The following is a 16,502-nucleotide window of genomic DNA, read 5'->3' on the forward strand; positions in this document are numbered from 1 at the left end:
TTGTCCCTACCACAATAATGCATATTGCCGACATATATATCATATATTAATTGCAAACTAAAATTATTTTTAGATTTTTTTCAGTATCGATGTTTTGTCACTTTACTAAAACTTATAACTGGTGGTAATGACTCTACTCAAATATTTTAAAATGCACTCAACATATTGCAGCACAAGTGCACAACAAACTTCCTCTCAATAATTGTACTCATTGCAATCAATGAGAATCGAACTCATGATTCTGATACTCATTGTAGGAAGACTCGTTTATCGTTTTACCAAAAATTATAGCTAGTGGATTAATGATGCAACTCAAATCTTTTAAACTGTATAACAACACAAAAATTATAGTTTAATCGTCCTACTCAACAGAGACAATTACTGCGCATAAAACATCCTTCTCCAATTCATATATTCAGTTTGTTTGAAATTAAATCTCGATTTCATAAATATTTTTTTATGTACCTCGTGAAAAATGTATGGCATATATAAATATAGATATACACAAATTCCTGTTGATTAGTTGAATGTATTGGGGCATCTATCTTAAGCAGTCTGTCTTGTTGATCAGATTAAGGGATCTAATCCTACCATGTGGGCGACCGAAATTCCCTGGGTATTCCACTTGCTCGTGATGATATTATTATAAAAAGACCAAAAAAGGGACTTTAGAAAAATTCACCAAAATCCTGTCTTTCAATTAATATTCACAAAATTCTGTCAACTTGCCCTATTCCACCACCTTTAATTCATCTGATCTAGCTATATATAAAGTGCACTTTGCTCGACAAATACCTCAAACAACATCAAAACTTGTTTTAGATAGTATACACTTAGCTTCTCCCTCTAGCTAATGTCGTCGAGTTCTAGTCAATCGTCGCGTTTCATGGCATGGACGCCCAAGCAGAACAAGCAGTTCGAAGAGGCTCTGGCGAAACACGACAGGGATACGCCGGATCGTTGGCATAACATAGCCAAGGCAGTTGGTGGGAAATCAGCGGAGGAAGTGAAGAGACATTATGAAGCTTTAGTTAAAGACATTATGCACATAGAAAACGATCAAGTCCCTATACCTAATTATGGAGCTATCCCAAGCAATCACAGAGGATATGGCAACGAATATAGGTATTTCAAAACAACTCTTCTACTTTCACATGCACAGCACATGCATTTCAAATTTTCAAGAAATCAAGATTTGATGCTGGGAATTCTATCTTCTATATGGAATTATGAAATAACGTTCCACCCTAAATGTCACCTCTTTTTTTAAAAAATATGAATATTGATTGAAACATTTCATTTTAGCTTTTGAAGTTTATTTTCATGACTAGCATTGTTCATTTACATTCATAAAATGTAAATTACAGTATATCACATTTGAAACAGGAAATTTATCTTGATAATTTTTTCCTTTTCTTGGTTTTTTTTTTTTTTTTTTGCCGTGGTTCACGTTCTATTTTTGCAACAGGCTTTTCAAGAATCTCAGTCTACAGTAGCGAACTGGTGCGAGGTCAAATACTTTGACCGTTGGAAGCTCTTGCGCGGTTAAATACATATTAAAGGAGTACTTGCAACATATAGGAAAAATTGATTATGTATTTTTCATTAACAAATTTATGAAGTGAACATCCATAATCACTTTTTTTTTAAGTTGCAAATACTCCCACAATTATATATGTACAAGGAACATTATCTTTTGTACTATGATTATCCAATATGCTTGGAACATTGGTCTTTAGTTTTTATTCCAAATTTCTTTGATCTCAAATATTCGAGCTGATTGGATATCTAATTAAGTTATTTCATCATTTATTAAATTCGATTTGGAATTAAAAATTATTTAAAAAATAAATAAAATTCACTTAAGAAAGTCATTCAAAAGTCAAAATCATAGCTCTCTTTCGATGTATTCTATATTGAATTTTCATGAATGAAGCGATCGATTTTCATGATAGTTGAAATGAGATTTAAAGATTCGATCGACCATATATGTTCAAGAATTTAATTAAAATCAAGATATCACGTAATGCAGCAAAATTAATGGAAATGTAGCAACGTTTATAATTTTAGACTATATTTGGGATGATTTGGATTCGGAAAAATATGGACGAACTTCAAATGTATTTATTGTGTGAATCAGAAATTCATTAAGTTGATTGATGAATAATTTTATAATGAAAGAAAGATAAATGAAAATTTAAAGCATTGAACAAGTATATATGATTATATATAAAAAATTATATATTTCGTTTAAAATCATTCGATCCAAATGTACTCGTAAATTGTCGCAACCAAAGTATTTCACTTCAAATAGTTTGATATCGATTTGTCTTTCCTGCTACGCCGACTTTTAACGAGAACATCAACGTTAGTTTAAAACATATACCGTTCTAAAAATTTGTCTATTTGATGGTACAATCTTTCTAGGTCCAGTTTATAAGCTATTTATTATTAGTTTTTGTCGGGAATCCAACAAAAGTCTTACATTAAAAATATATGGGAAGATCATAGTTTAATAAAATTGAATGATATCTCTATTGGTATCAGATCTTTTGAGTAAAAAAAAAACAAACAAATCCATGAGTGCTTATGTCCAAAGTGAACAATATCGTGTCATTATGGAGATACGCGATTTCCATCCCTAACATGTTGTATCAGAATTATTGTCTAGATTGAGCCATGCAGGTGGAATCCTCGTATTCTTAAAACGAAGAAGGTGCAGGCTCCCAGTAAATCCACGATCAGATCGAGGTAGGCATTGATCCAAATATTTCATGTAAGACGTTCACTTTCAATGCAGGAGAGATGAGTGACCTCGATGATGGATGAATGAGATCAATGGGATGTCCATACTAAATGAAAACGTATAAATAAATCGTAAAAGGTATTTGATTCAAAGTAGGATGATCCGTTGGATTCAGCCGTTGTGGCTATAATCTTGATAAGAAAAGTTTTTTTCCAACCAGATTTGAAGTACTGTACATCATTTAATTGTAAAACAGTACTAGTCTAGTTTTGTTAAATACATGTACTAATTTTGACGCTTGCACCGTGATAAATGATTCACATACGTAATCCAAACACAAGTGGGCCATAAAATTCGACGATACTTTTTCAGGCCTACTAGGGGGGACTACCTAAGCCAAGTGCAAAGCAAATCCTTGGACTCCTCGAGAACCAATCTAAAAAAATGGCTACCTTTTTTAGGCCTAAAGGATTTACTTGTTTGACATATGCATCCACTTATATTTAAATTTAGTGCCCTTTACCCGCGGTGAGTGCTTAGTATATTATGTAAGTTAAGAAAAATAAATATGAACAAATATGTAACTGTTTGTATTACTACATGCATACATAATATTTGTCGGGACTATGTTCTAACTTGTATATTCTTACCTGTGTGGGTTCTCTTTGTTTTGGACCAGTTGTGTTGGGAGGGTCGAGGGTCGAGGAAATCCATATATCTGTGCGAGTTCATAAATGATTCTACCTGAGGCATTAATTAATCCTCCTGAATCATGGTTGGAATTTAAGAATTGCACCGGAAAGAATCGAACTCATTAATTGATTATCGAGTTGTTTTCCCGAATGATAGAATTGGAATTAATGAAAAGATAATCATGTAATCGAAGAAATTAAGTTTGATGAATATGTAGGAGGGGTTATTTAAGCATGCAGAATGAAAACCAACAGTATTGACATATTACTATACAAAATTAAACATGCAGTGCAGCAACATAATATTTAGCAAATTTGACAGAATGAGTCTCTACAAATGTCACAATAATAATGATAAATATAAATGAAGCACATTCGATTATTTATTTAATTTATATATATATATATATGGCATCATAATTATGAGAATTGTTGGGGATTTTTCTTGGAAGAATTGCTCTTGTTGTTATGCATCCAAACCTTAAAAACCTGTCTCTTTACCCCAACTTCAGCACAAAACCTCTGCAATTCACTATCATCTTCTCTGGGAATCCGCCACCCTATTTTCTCGGCGAATACCATCATCTTCTCCTTCTGCTCCGTCGTGAATTTCGTCCGGAAACGCTTCTTGCTGGAAAACTGCGGTGGCGGTGGCGCCACTTGCAAGGAGTTGAAGTTCAGCTCGTCGCTGGAAGAATCAGTGCCGGCGCTTCCTGCACCTCCGCCGGAGCTGCCGAAAGCCATTTTCATGGGCGGCACCATGGAACCCCAGTGAGCACCGGATCCGCCGACGCCGACACGATGATGGCTCATCGAGGGGGAAGGAAGAGACGGAGGGAGATGGAGGGGGTGCACCATCGCAGCACCGGCGGCTGCTGGGTCTCCGTGATGCTCTTTGCGGTGGAAATTCCGGTGGCAGCTGCAGGCGGCGCACTTGAGCGCTTCGAGGGTCCCTTCCTCTCCGCCGGGCATGAACTCCCCACATCCGTCGGTGACGTTCCCACCGATACTAGCTGCGTGGTTCTTGAGGCATTCCCGGTAGCTAAATCTAGGGTTTGTCGGCTTGGGTTTGGAGCCACCGGAATTGGGTTCGGGGATTCTCGCTTTCTCTTGTTGAGTATTGGAGTTTTCAAGAGAGTTATTGTAGCTTTGCATCCTCATTCCTTTGTCTTCACCAGTAAACGCCGCCATTGTTACGACGATCTAATAATAAGACACCCTAAAATTAACGCAGCTAAACCTTAAAACGCTACAAATCAGCCAACCCAGTACCCCAAATCCATAACTCCTCCCGAGAAACAAAACCCAAATGACAAATCACAAGAAAGATAAATTAAACAGGAATTAGAAACCCAACATAAGAACCGAGCTTATTAAACACTGGCCAAAGAAAAGGGTTAGGAGAAATTAGATAGAAAAACGACATAAATTCGGGGGTGGTGGTGTTGCAGTGGTTCCAACAGCCAACTAAGTACCCAACAAGAGACAGCTTGGTTGCTTGCGGTGAAGCTTAGGAGAGAGAAGGGGATATATATATCATATGGGGATAAGTTGGGAACAACAACGTAACTGATAGAGATTAACAGTAGAAAAGGGAAAATAAAGAAAGAAACCGACAATGTCATGTTCGTCCTCTCTTCACGCCCCTGCCACTTGGTCCCGTTTCACCACCTTCATTATTGCAATTTTTGGGTTTCAGTCCGCACCACTTCTCTCTTCCTTTCTAAATTGATAGAAATTAATTCTTTAACATCCAGCATATTCCACATCAATATTGCCAATATTTACTGACAGTCAAGCCGCTAAGAGATAGCTTAGATGGCAGGGAGAGATGTGTATCGGTAAATACATCAGGGTTAAATCTTATATTATTTTTGTGTGTGTTGAACAAAATATTATAATTTATAAGTTATTATGTTTGTTCTTTCAATTTATCCATGCTGCTATACTCGACTGAAGTGTTATTTTCGAAGTTGTCCGATAGAAATCATTCAGGAGCTTGTACGAGAGCCCGGGTTTCTGGTAGCCGGGGAGAAAATGTTCCGGGCATCCACCTGTCCGGCTTCAGAAGAATTCATCATGCAAATTTACCCTGATTTGGGATATCCATGTAATATCCTTGGTCATTCGTGACATAGGCTCTTATGGGATATTTATATATATTGAGGAAATAAAATTTGTTATTTGATATGTTATTTGTATCCTTTCTTTCGCTACATTTTTACGTCACTTTTTTGTTTTCGTCACTTCTTTAGTTCTAAAAATGTTGAAACATACAATTTGTTTCCATTGTAATTAATCATTAAAGTATAGGGATGTCAGTGGGTCCGGGTTTTACCCAGACCCACAATAGACCCGCGTATATAAGATGGGTTTGGGCATATTAAATGGGTCATGAGGCGGGTCTCGGGTCCAATTTTTCAGACCCGACTGGATATGAGGCGGGTCATGGGTCCTATAAAACCCGCCCCATACCGACCCCATATATGTGTATATAAATACTCTAGGGTTTTAGTTTTATTAATTTTTATTTTTTTTATTAGCTCACCTCAACCATAACGATCTTAGTTATTCCTATGTCAACTGTTGCATTTGCATATGCTTTTAGCAATAGTAGAAGAATAGTTCTTAGTAGACTCAATCCAACGACTTTGGAGGCAATGATGTGCGCGCGAAGATGGTTGTGGGGTGAGATGAAAAGTAAATAAATTACAGTTTATTTTGTTATTGTACATTCATTTTAATTTTTTTACTGTACTTTCTCTTTTTAAATTACATTTTTTTACAATTTGAAATTACAGTTTTATTTTTTCAATGTACTTTATCTATTTAATTTAGTAGTTAATTCTTCAAGTAGTTTACCAACTTGTCTCATCATTCTTGATGAAGAGGGAAATGATCCCGAAGAATATGTCTGAAATATTGCCTACTCGCTAATTTTATATTGATCTGTTTAAATTATGGTATGACTTATTTTTGGAGATGTCAAGATTTTTTTGGAGATCTAGTAACTTTTTTTTATATATAATTCTTTATGTCGTGAAAATACTTTATTTGCTATTATTAAGTGTGGTCGAAGAGATGAATTAATTTTCCACGATGTTGTGTTTAGATGCTTGTCTATTTCATAATTCAGTCATGTGAGAAGAAAGATTAATTTTTTATTTTAAAAAAATTCGGGTCTCACGGGTCTACCCGGCCCCATTTTGTATTGGATGTGGGGTGGGTCCGAAGGATATTTAACCGGGGTGGGACGGGTAATGGGTCAAAGTTTTTTCATGGAGAGGGTCTTGGGTTTAGCCAAACCCGCCCCGTTGACATCTCTATTAAAATATTGAACTTGAATTTCCTCGAAATTGATCGAGCATGAGGCTTCTGATTTACAAAAAAATAAGACTTCAATTTTTTTAAAAAAAATTATGGAAATAAATGAATCAGACACGCACGTAGGCATATTGTTAGATTGTATATAATTTTAATCACTGTTAAATTTTGTTCAAAATAAAACTAAATTACAACAATCCGTTAAAACATGCAAGTTTTTTAAACACTTGGTTGAATCAATAATAGAGTGACATGCGTGAACCATTATATTTATTCATATAAACTTTTCTTACATGATCTCACGATTCAATTTTATGAGATGTATATTATATTTAGGTCATTTATGAAAAAATAATATTTTTTATTTAAATAAAAAATTATATTTATTATAAATATGAACTTATTTCACTCGTGTTACAAAAATATGTTCTTTATTAGTTATATAACAGATATAAATTTGATAATGGGTAATTGTTTTAAAAAAAAAGCCAAAGATTAATGGAAACAAATGAGAACCGCGAAAGCAAAATGATGCGATTAAGGCGTGTGCTTCTGTCATCAGATTTGAGTTTGATTTCTTTTTCAACGCTTTCGTTAAATCTGTGGACTGCTTTTTTATTTATATTATTATGAGATCGTCATAGATATTATCCCTTTTTCTTCACTATAAATTGTAATATACAATATACTACTTTTTTCTAAAAAGTAGCACAAAACGACATTAAAGCAAACTACTGATAAAGACCTTCGACAGAGGGATAAGTAAGTACATTTTACCATAGATTCCGGATTAATTAAATCAATTCATCAAAAAACTCATCCATAATAAAATTCTTGTGAGATTCATATTAAATTAAAGAAACTTGTTTTTTAAAAATAATCCTTCAATTGGAAATACGTGTAGCATGACGTCCAATGCGAATGTATTTGGTCCATTTCACACAAACATGGTCAATCAGAAACATAGATGATAGATAGACTTAATTTTTATGGTAAAATCCTTCAAGCCCATTATTTACAAAACCTTAAGTGGATATTGTATCTTATTAGTTTCCTCATTTGTCCATTACTCGTAGAGTATATCTCTTGTGAGACGGTCCTCGCGAATCTGTATCTATGAGACATGTCAGCTTTACGGATATTCAAAAGGTAATATTCTTAGCATAAAAGATAATACATTTTTATGGATGACTCGAATAAGATATATGTCTCATAAAATATGACAGTGGGATCGTCTCACACAAATTTTTGTCATATTTGTATCTTATCTGTAATCAAAATCTCAAATTTAAAATAATTTTTCATATTAAAAATCAATTGTAACATTTATCTCTCTTCCGTCCCAACTTAAGTTACACAAAAATAAAAAATAAAAAAATAAAAGCTAACTAGGATACCCGGATTATTATGGAAACATGGTCAATTAAAAACTGTACGGTTAGCGTGATTGATTGGATTGTATGGTATGGTGTGAAGTGTGAGATTAGGTTATTATTGTGCGTGATCTCTGCAGCTATGCCAGGCTCTCCCATGCTTTCACCAAGCAATTGTCTTTTCCTCTCTTCTGTCAATATTATTATTTAGATTCCTTTGTATCTATCTACTCGCAATATGATAAATTTTTAGTTTTTTTACACTTTTACACACACATATATTAGTATTGAGTATAAAAATATATGTATATAATGTGTGTAACTTTTTGTAATTTATAGTAACAACAGCTGATAAAAATCATCAAAGTGGCTTAAAATAATAGAGTAGGTATCTTGTGAGACGGTCTCACGAATCTATATCTGTGAGACAGGTCAACCCAACCGATATTCACGATAAAAATTAATAATTTTTCATGGATAACCCAAATAAGATATTCCTTTCACAAAATACGACCCGTGTGATCGTTTCACACAAGTTTTTGCCAAAATAAAAATGCTATGTTTTGGAACTTGGTAGCGTAAGGTAATGCAAATTGTACATTTGTCTAAGAACTTAACTTATATAACATGGACTGCTTTTTGAATTTCGATGATACGGTAAAAATCTCATCATATCAATGATTATAGTTTAGAAATTTCACCAAGTTGGATATGTAAAAATCTAATTGTCATATATTACAAAATTTCATACTATCTAGGAGTCTACACATATAAATAAAGAGTTCTTAACCCTAATCAAGGTACACCTTCGTGTACAATTATTTACAATAGTATTGTATTTTTTTCTCTAAAAGACTATACTAATTTGAGCGTCGAAGTGACTTTGCCTTCGAGCGGAGTCATCTCACCCGTTTTCTCTGATACACAGTTATATTTTTGGATGGCTCGGTTCGTTTCCATTGAAGAAATGGCTCGTGATAATTGATTCAAGTTTTTTTATTGGGCGTGATTTGTTTTTTGATCACATCACTTCATCTAATAAAATTTCTATCTACACACATAAAACAAATATATGGAAATATATGGAGCACATACAACGTTCGTATATTGGTGAATTTTTTTAAATAATTTCAAAAATCCCTTTTATTACCAACTTTATATACCATAATTTTCCTCTCGTTTTTTTAGTTCTCTTTTGCATTTGGGAAATATATATATTTTTTTAAAGGGGTCATACACATAAAATATGTCACAATCCGCTAATACGATAATATCGTGCACGTTTTAATAAAAGGGAAGATTTCATGGCTACATTCCAACAAGTGAAAAAGAAATGACAGATAGCTTCTCATGTATTTGTTTTTGTTTGTTTTAATGTTTAAGGTTGTAAACTTTAAATGAAAATGCTAGTATGTGATAAATAAATAGTGGGCCTGAACAGGTTTGTAATCAAATGAAATAGTCCATAACAGGCTTTAAGCCCATTACGTTTGGCCCAGCTCAATTTTATGAGAAAACTGCAGGCCGGAAACGAGAAATCGGAGGACGAAAAAAAAAAATGCACACACTATATTCCAAAGGATCATTCGTTGAATTATTTAGATATTTTTACCGTTCTCCCATACTTCTCCCATACTTCAATATATTAAATTCTATTTTATTTAAAGCTCAAGTTGACAAATGACAGCCTAGGAAAATCAACAAGCAAGTCACACCACAAAGTATATGATTATTATTGTAATAAATATAAGGGGACCAAGGAATTCGCCAGCTGTGATCTCAGATTTTTTTTTTTTTTTTCCGGTTCAAACTCCACGTCAATCTTTCGTATGAAACATATCCAAAGTTCTGACTAGAAAAAATATCAGGGCTCCAAGTCATTTTGATATATGAGAAACCCGGCAAAAATTTGTGTTAGACGGTCTCACGGATCGTATTTCGTAAGACGGATCTCTTATTTGGATCATCCATTAAAAATATTATTTTTTATGGTAAGAGTATTACTTTTTATTGTGAATATCAATAAGGTTGACTCGTTTCACAGATAAAGATTAGTGAGATTGTCTCACAAGAAACCTACTCCTAAATCCCATCCGCCATCAAATTATGAAGAAATATCCTAACCGAACAAAAGGGAAAGAAATATAGATTGAAGTTCATTATTAAAAATATAAATAATTGTTATATTGAATTGATATTTTAATGAAACGCTAGCTTTAAAATATTGCGATGAAAATGAATCCACGTTTGAAGAAAATGTACATACAGATTAAAGTGTGGGCGCCGCCCAAAATCACCTCAAATAGTTGTCCATGTTTTACACGTGAGAGTCAGCCCCGATTCTATTTAATTTATTTGCGTTTGTTTTTAATAATTTTTTTTTTTAAAAAAAAGGTTTATTCTGTTTATTCTAAGCGTTGCAAGTCTTGTATTTATCTTTATCCATTTCGGAGTTTCTTTCTTCAAGCCTACCTTCCTACCTTCAAGAAACCAAATACAAAACAGTTCCTTGATTATAAGAGCAAAAATATCTATTCTTGATCAGTGTTTTTGACTTGGGATTTTATTTCTTGGATTGAAGTTTAATTTTTAAAATTGGGTGATCATTTTCTTGGATCGAACTTTGGTGGGTAGAGAGAAAGGAAAGAAAAGCGAGGGAAAGATGAGTTTCAGGGAGGATGGTGAAGATGGAAGAGGGGATCTGAGGAAGCCATTTCTTCATACTGGGAGTTGGTATCGTATGGGTTCGAGGCAGTCTAGCTTGATGGGCTCTGCTCAAGCTATCCGGGATAACTCTGTTTCTGTCTTGGCTTGTGTCTTGATTGTGGCTTTGGGTCCTATACAGTTTGGTTTCACTGTACTTTCTTCTTCTCCTGTTTTCCCTTTTTCTTTATTGATATTTTATCTACTAGTTAGAACTGTTTTTGGTTGCAACTTGAAATGAATTTGAACTTGAAACTAGTGATTGTTTTCTTGTATTCACTTAATTGAGTTTGAACTTGAGCAAAATTGGGAACAGCACAAGGTCTCTGGTGGAAAGATTGTATTGTGGTGGAATTAACTTAATAGGCTTGATTTTGACTGTGTTTGAAATAAAGTTCAGTTGATGGTGTTGAATTTCAATTGCATTTATGTTTTATTAGGGGTAGATGTTTGAAAATTGAGTAGCTTTTTTGGAATTTTGTATCTTTGCAGTAGTTTCACTCGCTCGAATCCAGTTTTGATAAAAGTGGGACTGAATTAAGATAGACTCAAATCCGCTCCATTTCTATGTCCTGCAAATGTAAAATTAAGTTTTTAATATTTTTCCATACTACCGGCTGAGCTACATTCTTTTGCTTTCAAAATTGGTGTTAAGTAGTTTCAGAGTCACATCGCTCTTTACGCTTGGATCAGTTTCCTGGTAGCTTATCTGATCTCTTTGACTAATTTGCTTTATGGGGTAGGATTCATAGAGTTGAATTTCATATACATTATTTCTTTTCTTTGCTTTTCAGATCCTTATTTGCATCAGAAAATCAATGAAATCTACTGTATTATTATTAATGCTATATTTCTTGGATATGCAGTGTGGTTACTCTTCGCCAACACAGACTTCCATTACCAAAGATCTCGACCTCACAGTCTCACAAGTTAGCAATTGTCGATTTTTCTTGCTTTGGCTTTGTAGTTTCAGAAAAATAACTAAATGATTGGAACAGTTCTCCTTATTTGGTTCTTTATCAAATGTGGGAGCTATGGTTGGAGCAATTGCCAGTGGTCAGATTGCCGAGTACATAGGGAGAAAGGGGGTATGAGCTATTTCATTAATTTTATTGATGTCAATGTAACTATTTTTTATTATAATTTATATGTTGAAAGCACAAGTTTTGATATAATTTGCTAATTTGCAGTCTTTAATGATTGCCGCTGTACCTAATATAATCGGCTGGCTTGCTATATCATTTGCAAGAGTGAGTCTTTCCTACATTCTGGTAGCATTTTATTTGCCTATAATTCTCATCTTTTAAATTTAAATCGACCTGTTTTTTCCTTTTACATTAGGACATTTCATTTCTCTACATGGGAAGATTGTTGGAAGGTTTTGGTGTGGGTGTTATCTCATACACGGTAAATACATAACATTTTGTAGCTATTATATCATAAAAAATCATAATAGACTTAAACATTTGTTCTTTTCCTGATTTGAAATAGGTGCCTGTGTATATAGCTGAGATAGCACCTCAGAATTTAAGAGGGGCACTTGGCTCGGTGAACCAGGTTTGCTGAGTGAACTGTCTATTTTTCATTTTGTCCTTTTCACTAAAATATTTGACTCAAATTGTGCTTTTGTTTGTTAGCTCTCTGTGACGATTGGAATCTTGTTGTCGTATCTATTAGGACTACTTGTTGATTGGAGATTGCTTGCAGTTCTGGGTAATTCTTTGTGACCTGTGACTTTGAATATAATTTTTTTTAAGAATCCTTGGCATGTAAAAAATTGTAATTTGATTCTCTTTAAGTCAGGATCATTGTTCCTAGGACAATTTTTTAATGAGCAATTTTGTTAGATTCATCTTAAATTTGTTATTTAATCATGCTGGTCTTTAAAAATGTTGATCTGTGTTATGATGTTCGCAAATCAGATTATCGATTCATTTACCCAAGAAAAACTTCTACAAAAATACTGCTTAAGACTCTATGTTTTCACCTTTCGAAGCAATTTTAAAAAATTACTGCTCAAGCTATAAAAGGTTTGCAATAATGTTCCTTGACAGTGACTAATTTTTTCATCTCCATTCACAGGAATATTACCTTGTCTGATATTGATACCTGGCCTATTTTTCATTCCTGAATCTCCTCGGTGGTTGGTGAGACCACAAAGAATTTCTTTTATCAAGTTTATTTTAGCTCAGTTGAAGTACTAAAATGTATCATTTTTTGAAATTGAATTAGGCTAAAATGGGCATGACTGATGATTTTGAAGCCTCTTTGCAAGTTCTTCGAGGTTTTGACACCGATATTACTCTTGAAGTAAACGAAATCAAGGTAGTTTTTCTCAAATAGTTATATTTGTCCTGAAACAGGTTTATTTCCTGCTGCAACATTATTTTTTAAACTCGTTTCGTTCATAAATATTCCTCATTGATTTCTAGGACAGCATAATCAGTTTCTTGAACGTGAAAATGTCCAATTTTTATCCCAATACATTTTTTCGGGTTCTTGCAGAGGTCTGTAGCTTCAACGAGTAGAAGAACGACACTCCACTTTTCAGAACTCAAATCAAGAAGATATTGGTTACCTCTGATGGTACCGATTGTTTACAGAACTTTTCCATACTTGTGGTTGTAACCTGATTTTAGGTTTGGCACATTCTTACTCATCTCCGCTTTATATATCTTTTATGATACAGATAGGAATTGGGTTACTTGTCCTCCAGCAGCTATCTGGAATCAATGGCGTCATCTTCTATTCTTCTAATATATTCGAATCCGCTGGTGGGTAAAAGCTACCATCATTTTTTCTTGTGCATGGGGATAATGCATTTTTATTGTATGTTTTACTTTTTTTGTTTGAATGTAAAAGCTTTTTAATAGTTTCCATACATAAACAGGAATCACGTCCAGCAATGCTGCAACCGTTGGTGTGGGAATTATTCAGGCGAGTTAGAAAATCTTTTTGCTAGTTTTTGTTTGCTCGAGCATTCGCAGATTCTTTCAAATATCTGAAATTCAGGATTGTCTAGGTGATTGCAACTGCCGTTTCTACATGGTTGATGGACAGAACTGGCCGTAGGGTTCTTCTAATCGTAAGTAGAAGAAATATAATAATCATAAGATTTGTACTTATGTATCAGATTACATGACAGGTATGGAACTATTGTTTTTCAGGTATCATCTTCTGGAATGGTTCTTAGTCTCCTACTTGTTTCTGTTTCATTTTTTCTTAAGGTAATGAATTAATTTATCTTATTTTTAGAACAGAGAACGAATTGTCGGTATTGATGACATTGAAATGCTTGTTATTCGATTTTTATTCTTGGTACAATCATGTTTGAAACTTTTACAATTTAAGGGCATGGTAGCAGAGGATTCTTCATTGTATGGCATACTGGGAATCCTATCCGTAGTTGGGGTGCTGGTATGTCTTGTTAAAGATGTAAATAATGATTCTTGACTTTTCATCTGCACGTGTTTTCTACCTTGTTAAAAACATTCTTGTTTTGCTCTCTTTTTCCCCATTGTAGTTGATGATTGTGTCTTTTTCACTTGGGATGGGGCCAATTCCATGGCTTATTATGTCTGAGGTACTGCCCACTTCTTCATTTTGGAACATTATGATGCAGATTAATTGTTTTAATGGGCAAATTTGGTTAGAGAAGTTATTAGCTTGAATAAGTATCTTATGTTTGAATATAATATAACATTTTTGTAAGTGTTTTTTCTTTGAAAAAAAAAGGTGAACAAGTTCATGTTTGAATATAATATGAAATTTAAATCCAAAGTCCGTCCGACTAGCACTTAGTTAAAGAAAAGGCTCTTTTTTAGAAATCTTGACATTGTTACCTTGTATCTGATTACCATAGATTCTCCCTGTTAAAGTGAAAAGTTTGGCTGGGAGTGTGGCAACTTTGGCCAACTGGCTCTTCTCTTGGATCATTACTATGACTGCACCGATATTTCTGGCTTGGAGCAGCGGAGGTTTGTCCGACCTTCCCTCTGTTTGCTTGTCAATGCTACTAAATGCATAGTATGCGAAACATTTGTTAATATGAAGCATGACCATCTCGAATAAAAAAGGATATGATTTGGCTAATTTCTAACTGGAGAAATAACAAGTTGTTTGTGCTTGTTTACAGGAAGTTTCGCTATATACATGACCATGTGTGTTTTCAGTTTGGCATTTGTAACAGTTTGGGTTCCTGAAACCAAGGGAAAAACCTTAGAGGAAATCCAATTCTCTTTTAGACGAGCTTCTGTATTTTGATCCGTTTACCTATTCATCACCCCTTTCTTTGTTGTCGTCGATCGTAATATCGATCACATGTTGTACCCGAAATCGGATGTGTGATTATTTTTTGTATCTGTAAAAAAGGAGAGAAAAGAAACCTGGATTCTTGAAAATATTTTTGGAAGGTAAGATCGGAGTGAATCCTATTTGAGATTTGTAAGTTATTCACTATATATTGTTGTCATGTCAGCACAGCGGATAAATAAATTTGGGATATCTAAGTTCATATTCATATTGTTATTTATCCTAGGTGAACCTTGAGACTTATCTTACATGGCAGGCATGTGTTTAGTTCATCGTCTCTCTATTTATCTTTTTTTTTTTTTTTTTATTACAACACACGCGAGGAGGGGATTCGAACTCGAGGTGCTAGATAATCTGAGAGGGGATGAGATCACTGGGTTACAAGCCCGGTCTCCTCTATTTATCTATTTTTGGATAGCATATGTTTCGTTTATTTTAACATATTTTTTGTACTAAAATTACGCAATCTTTCTACCAAATATTTAACTCGTTGATTTGCATGCATAAAATCAAATAAAAAACAATGTTTCCATTGTTTTACGGGAAGTTGGTGGAAAATCCCCAATCAAAATATTTTTTTGGGTTCACTCTCTACCCACAAAATTGTGGTACTATGTCATACAAAATGTGGTACACTTCATGTGGAAATATGGTACTAAAAAAGTATTCAGTGACTGAACACAAAAAAAATCGACGGCTGGAGACTGAAGGCCAATTTCCCGTTGTTTTTTTATTCACAACAGACAGTTGATTTTTTTGAATAAATAAGTTTAATAAAATTATGAAATTTTAAAAATAATAAAATAATCTCAAATGGTCAAATGACATCCTTTTTAAAGGAAATTTGAGAAAAAAAATTATTAAAAAAAGGGTCAACCCTAAAAAGCGATGGTGTGCTGCTACACTGTTCCGCCATAAATTCGGGCTCTGTCACGGGGCCCGCATCCATTTGGAGAAGCTCTTTTTTTAGCTTAATTTGTTCAAGTAAATTTCTTTTTTGAAGAGGTTAATTTTATTTTAATATTATGAAGTTTTTGTTATATGTATAATCGTCATTGAACTTAAACACGACTTAAACTATCCTTCGTAATAATATACCAGCAACTATCTTGATATTTTTTTATTATTATAAAAAAAAGAGAGGTAATGTTCGATCTAATTGTCTCGATATCTTTTTCATATATTCTTTTAATAATAATCATTAATACATTTTTATTTTTAAATTTAAAATTTACATAAATTAATACATGTTTTCTTACATTTTTATTTTTAAATTTAAAATTTACGTTTTTCATATATTCTTTTAATAATATTCTATATCTATATCTCTATTATCCTTACCTTCATTTAATA

The 16,502-nt window shown here is 33.6% G+C and overlaps 3 protein-coding genes across 3 annotated transcripts; 2 read left to right on the forward strand and 1 right to left on the reverse strand.

Moving 5' to 3' along the window:
* The first annotated feature begins 785 nt into the window (after positions 1 to 785).
* Positions 786 to 1,728, forward strand: LOC142524701 (protein RADIALIS-like 3). The gene is made up of 2 exons (XM_075628767.1): positions 786 to 1,125; positions 1,469 to 1,728. The coding sequence occupies exons 1-2, from the start codon at positions 854 to 856 to the stop codon at positions 1,494 to 1,496; spliced, it is 300 nt and encodes a 99-aa protein (XP_075484882.1). The 5' UTR covers positions 786 to 853; the 3' UTR covers positions 1,497 to 1,728.
* Positions 1,729 to 3,723: 1,995 nt separating this feature from the next.
* On the reverse strand, positions 3,724 to 5,143 carry LOC142524506 (zinc-finger homeodomain protein 2-like). The gene has a single exon (XM_075628529.1). It carries the CDS (start codon positions 4,627 to 4,629, stop codon positions 3,859 to 3,861), a length of 771 nt encoding a protein of 256 aa, XP_075484644.1. The 5' UTR covers positions 4,630 to 5,143; the 3' UTR covers positions 3,724 to 3,858.
* Positions 5,144 to 10,562: 5,419 nt separating this feature from the next.
* LOC142524286 (sugar transporter ERD6-like 6) lies at positions 10,563 to 15,361 on the forward strand. Its single transcript, XM_075628190.1, has 18 exons — positions 10,563 to 10,992; positions 11,705 to 11,767; positions 11,837 to 11,926; positions 12,029 to 12,088; positions 12,180 to 12,245; positions 12,330 to 12,395; positions 12,476 to 12,551; positions 12,921 to 12,985; positions 13,071 to 13,163; positions 13,344 to 13,424; positions 13,528 to 13,612; positions 13,729 to 13,775; positions 13,861 to 13,923; positions 14,006 to 14,065; positions 14,190 to 14,255; positions 14,362 to 14,421; positions 14,701 to 14,815; positions 14,974 to 15,361. Exons 1-18 carry the CDS (start codon positions 10,798 to 10,800, stop codon positions 15,099 to 15,101), a joined length of 1,479 nt encoding a protein of 492 aa, XP_075484305.1. The 5' UTR covers positions 10,563 to 10,797; the 3' UTR covers positions 15,102 to 15,361.
* The last annotated feature ends 1,141 nt before the right edge of the window (positions 15,362 to 16,502 follow it).

The sequence above is a fragment of the Primulina tabacum genome, chromosome 14, assembly GCF_025594145.1.
Source record: "Primulina tabacum isolate GXHZ01 chromosome 14, ASM2559414v2, whole genome shotgun sequence".
In the NCBI taxonomy this organism is placed as follows: Eukaryota; Viridiplantae; Streptophyta; class Magnoliopsida; order Lamiales; family Gesneriaceae; genus Primulina; species Primulina tabacum.

Bases quoted from the DNA above. Each gene is read 5' to 3' on its own strand.
- LOC142524701 (XM_075628767.1), top strand. From the start codon at position 854: ATGTCGTCGAGTTCTAGTCAATCGTCGCGTTTCATGGCATGGACGCCC. The intron at 1,126-1,468 runs GTATTTCAAAAC...TTTTTGCAACAG, and splicing joins GGATATGGCAACGAATATAG to GCTTTTCAAGAATCTCAGTC.
- LOC142524506 (XM_075628529.1), bottom strand. From the start codon at position 4,629: ATGGCGGCGTTTACTGGTGAAGACAAAGGAATGAGGATGCAAAGCTAC.
- LOC142524286 (XM_075628190.1), top strand. From the start codon at position 10,798: ATGAGTTTCAGGGAGGATGGTGAAGATGGAAGAGGGGATCTGAGGAAG. The intron at 12,246-12,329 runs GTAAATACATAA...GATTTGAAATAG, and splicing joins TGGGTGTTATCTCATACACG to GTGCCTGTGTATATAGCTGA. The intron at 14,816-14,973 runs GTTTGTCCGACC...GCTTGTTTACAG, and splicing joins TCTGGCTTGGAGCAGCGGAG to GAAGTTTCGCTATATACATG.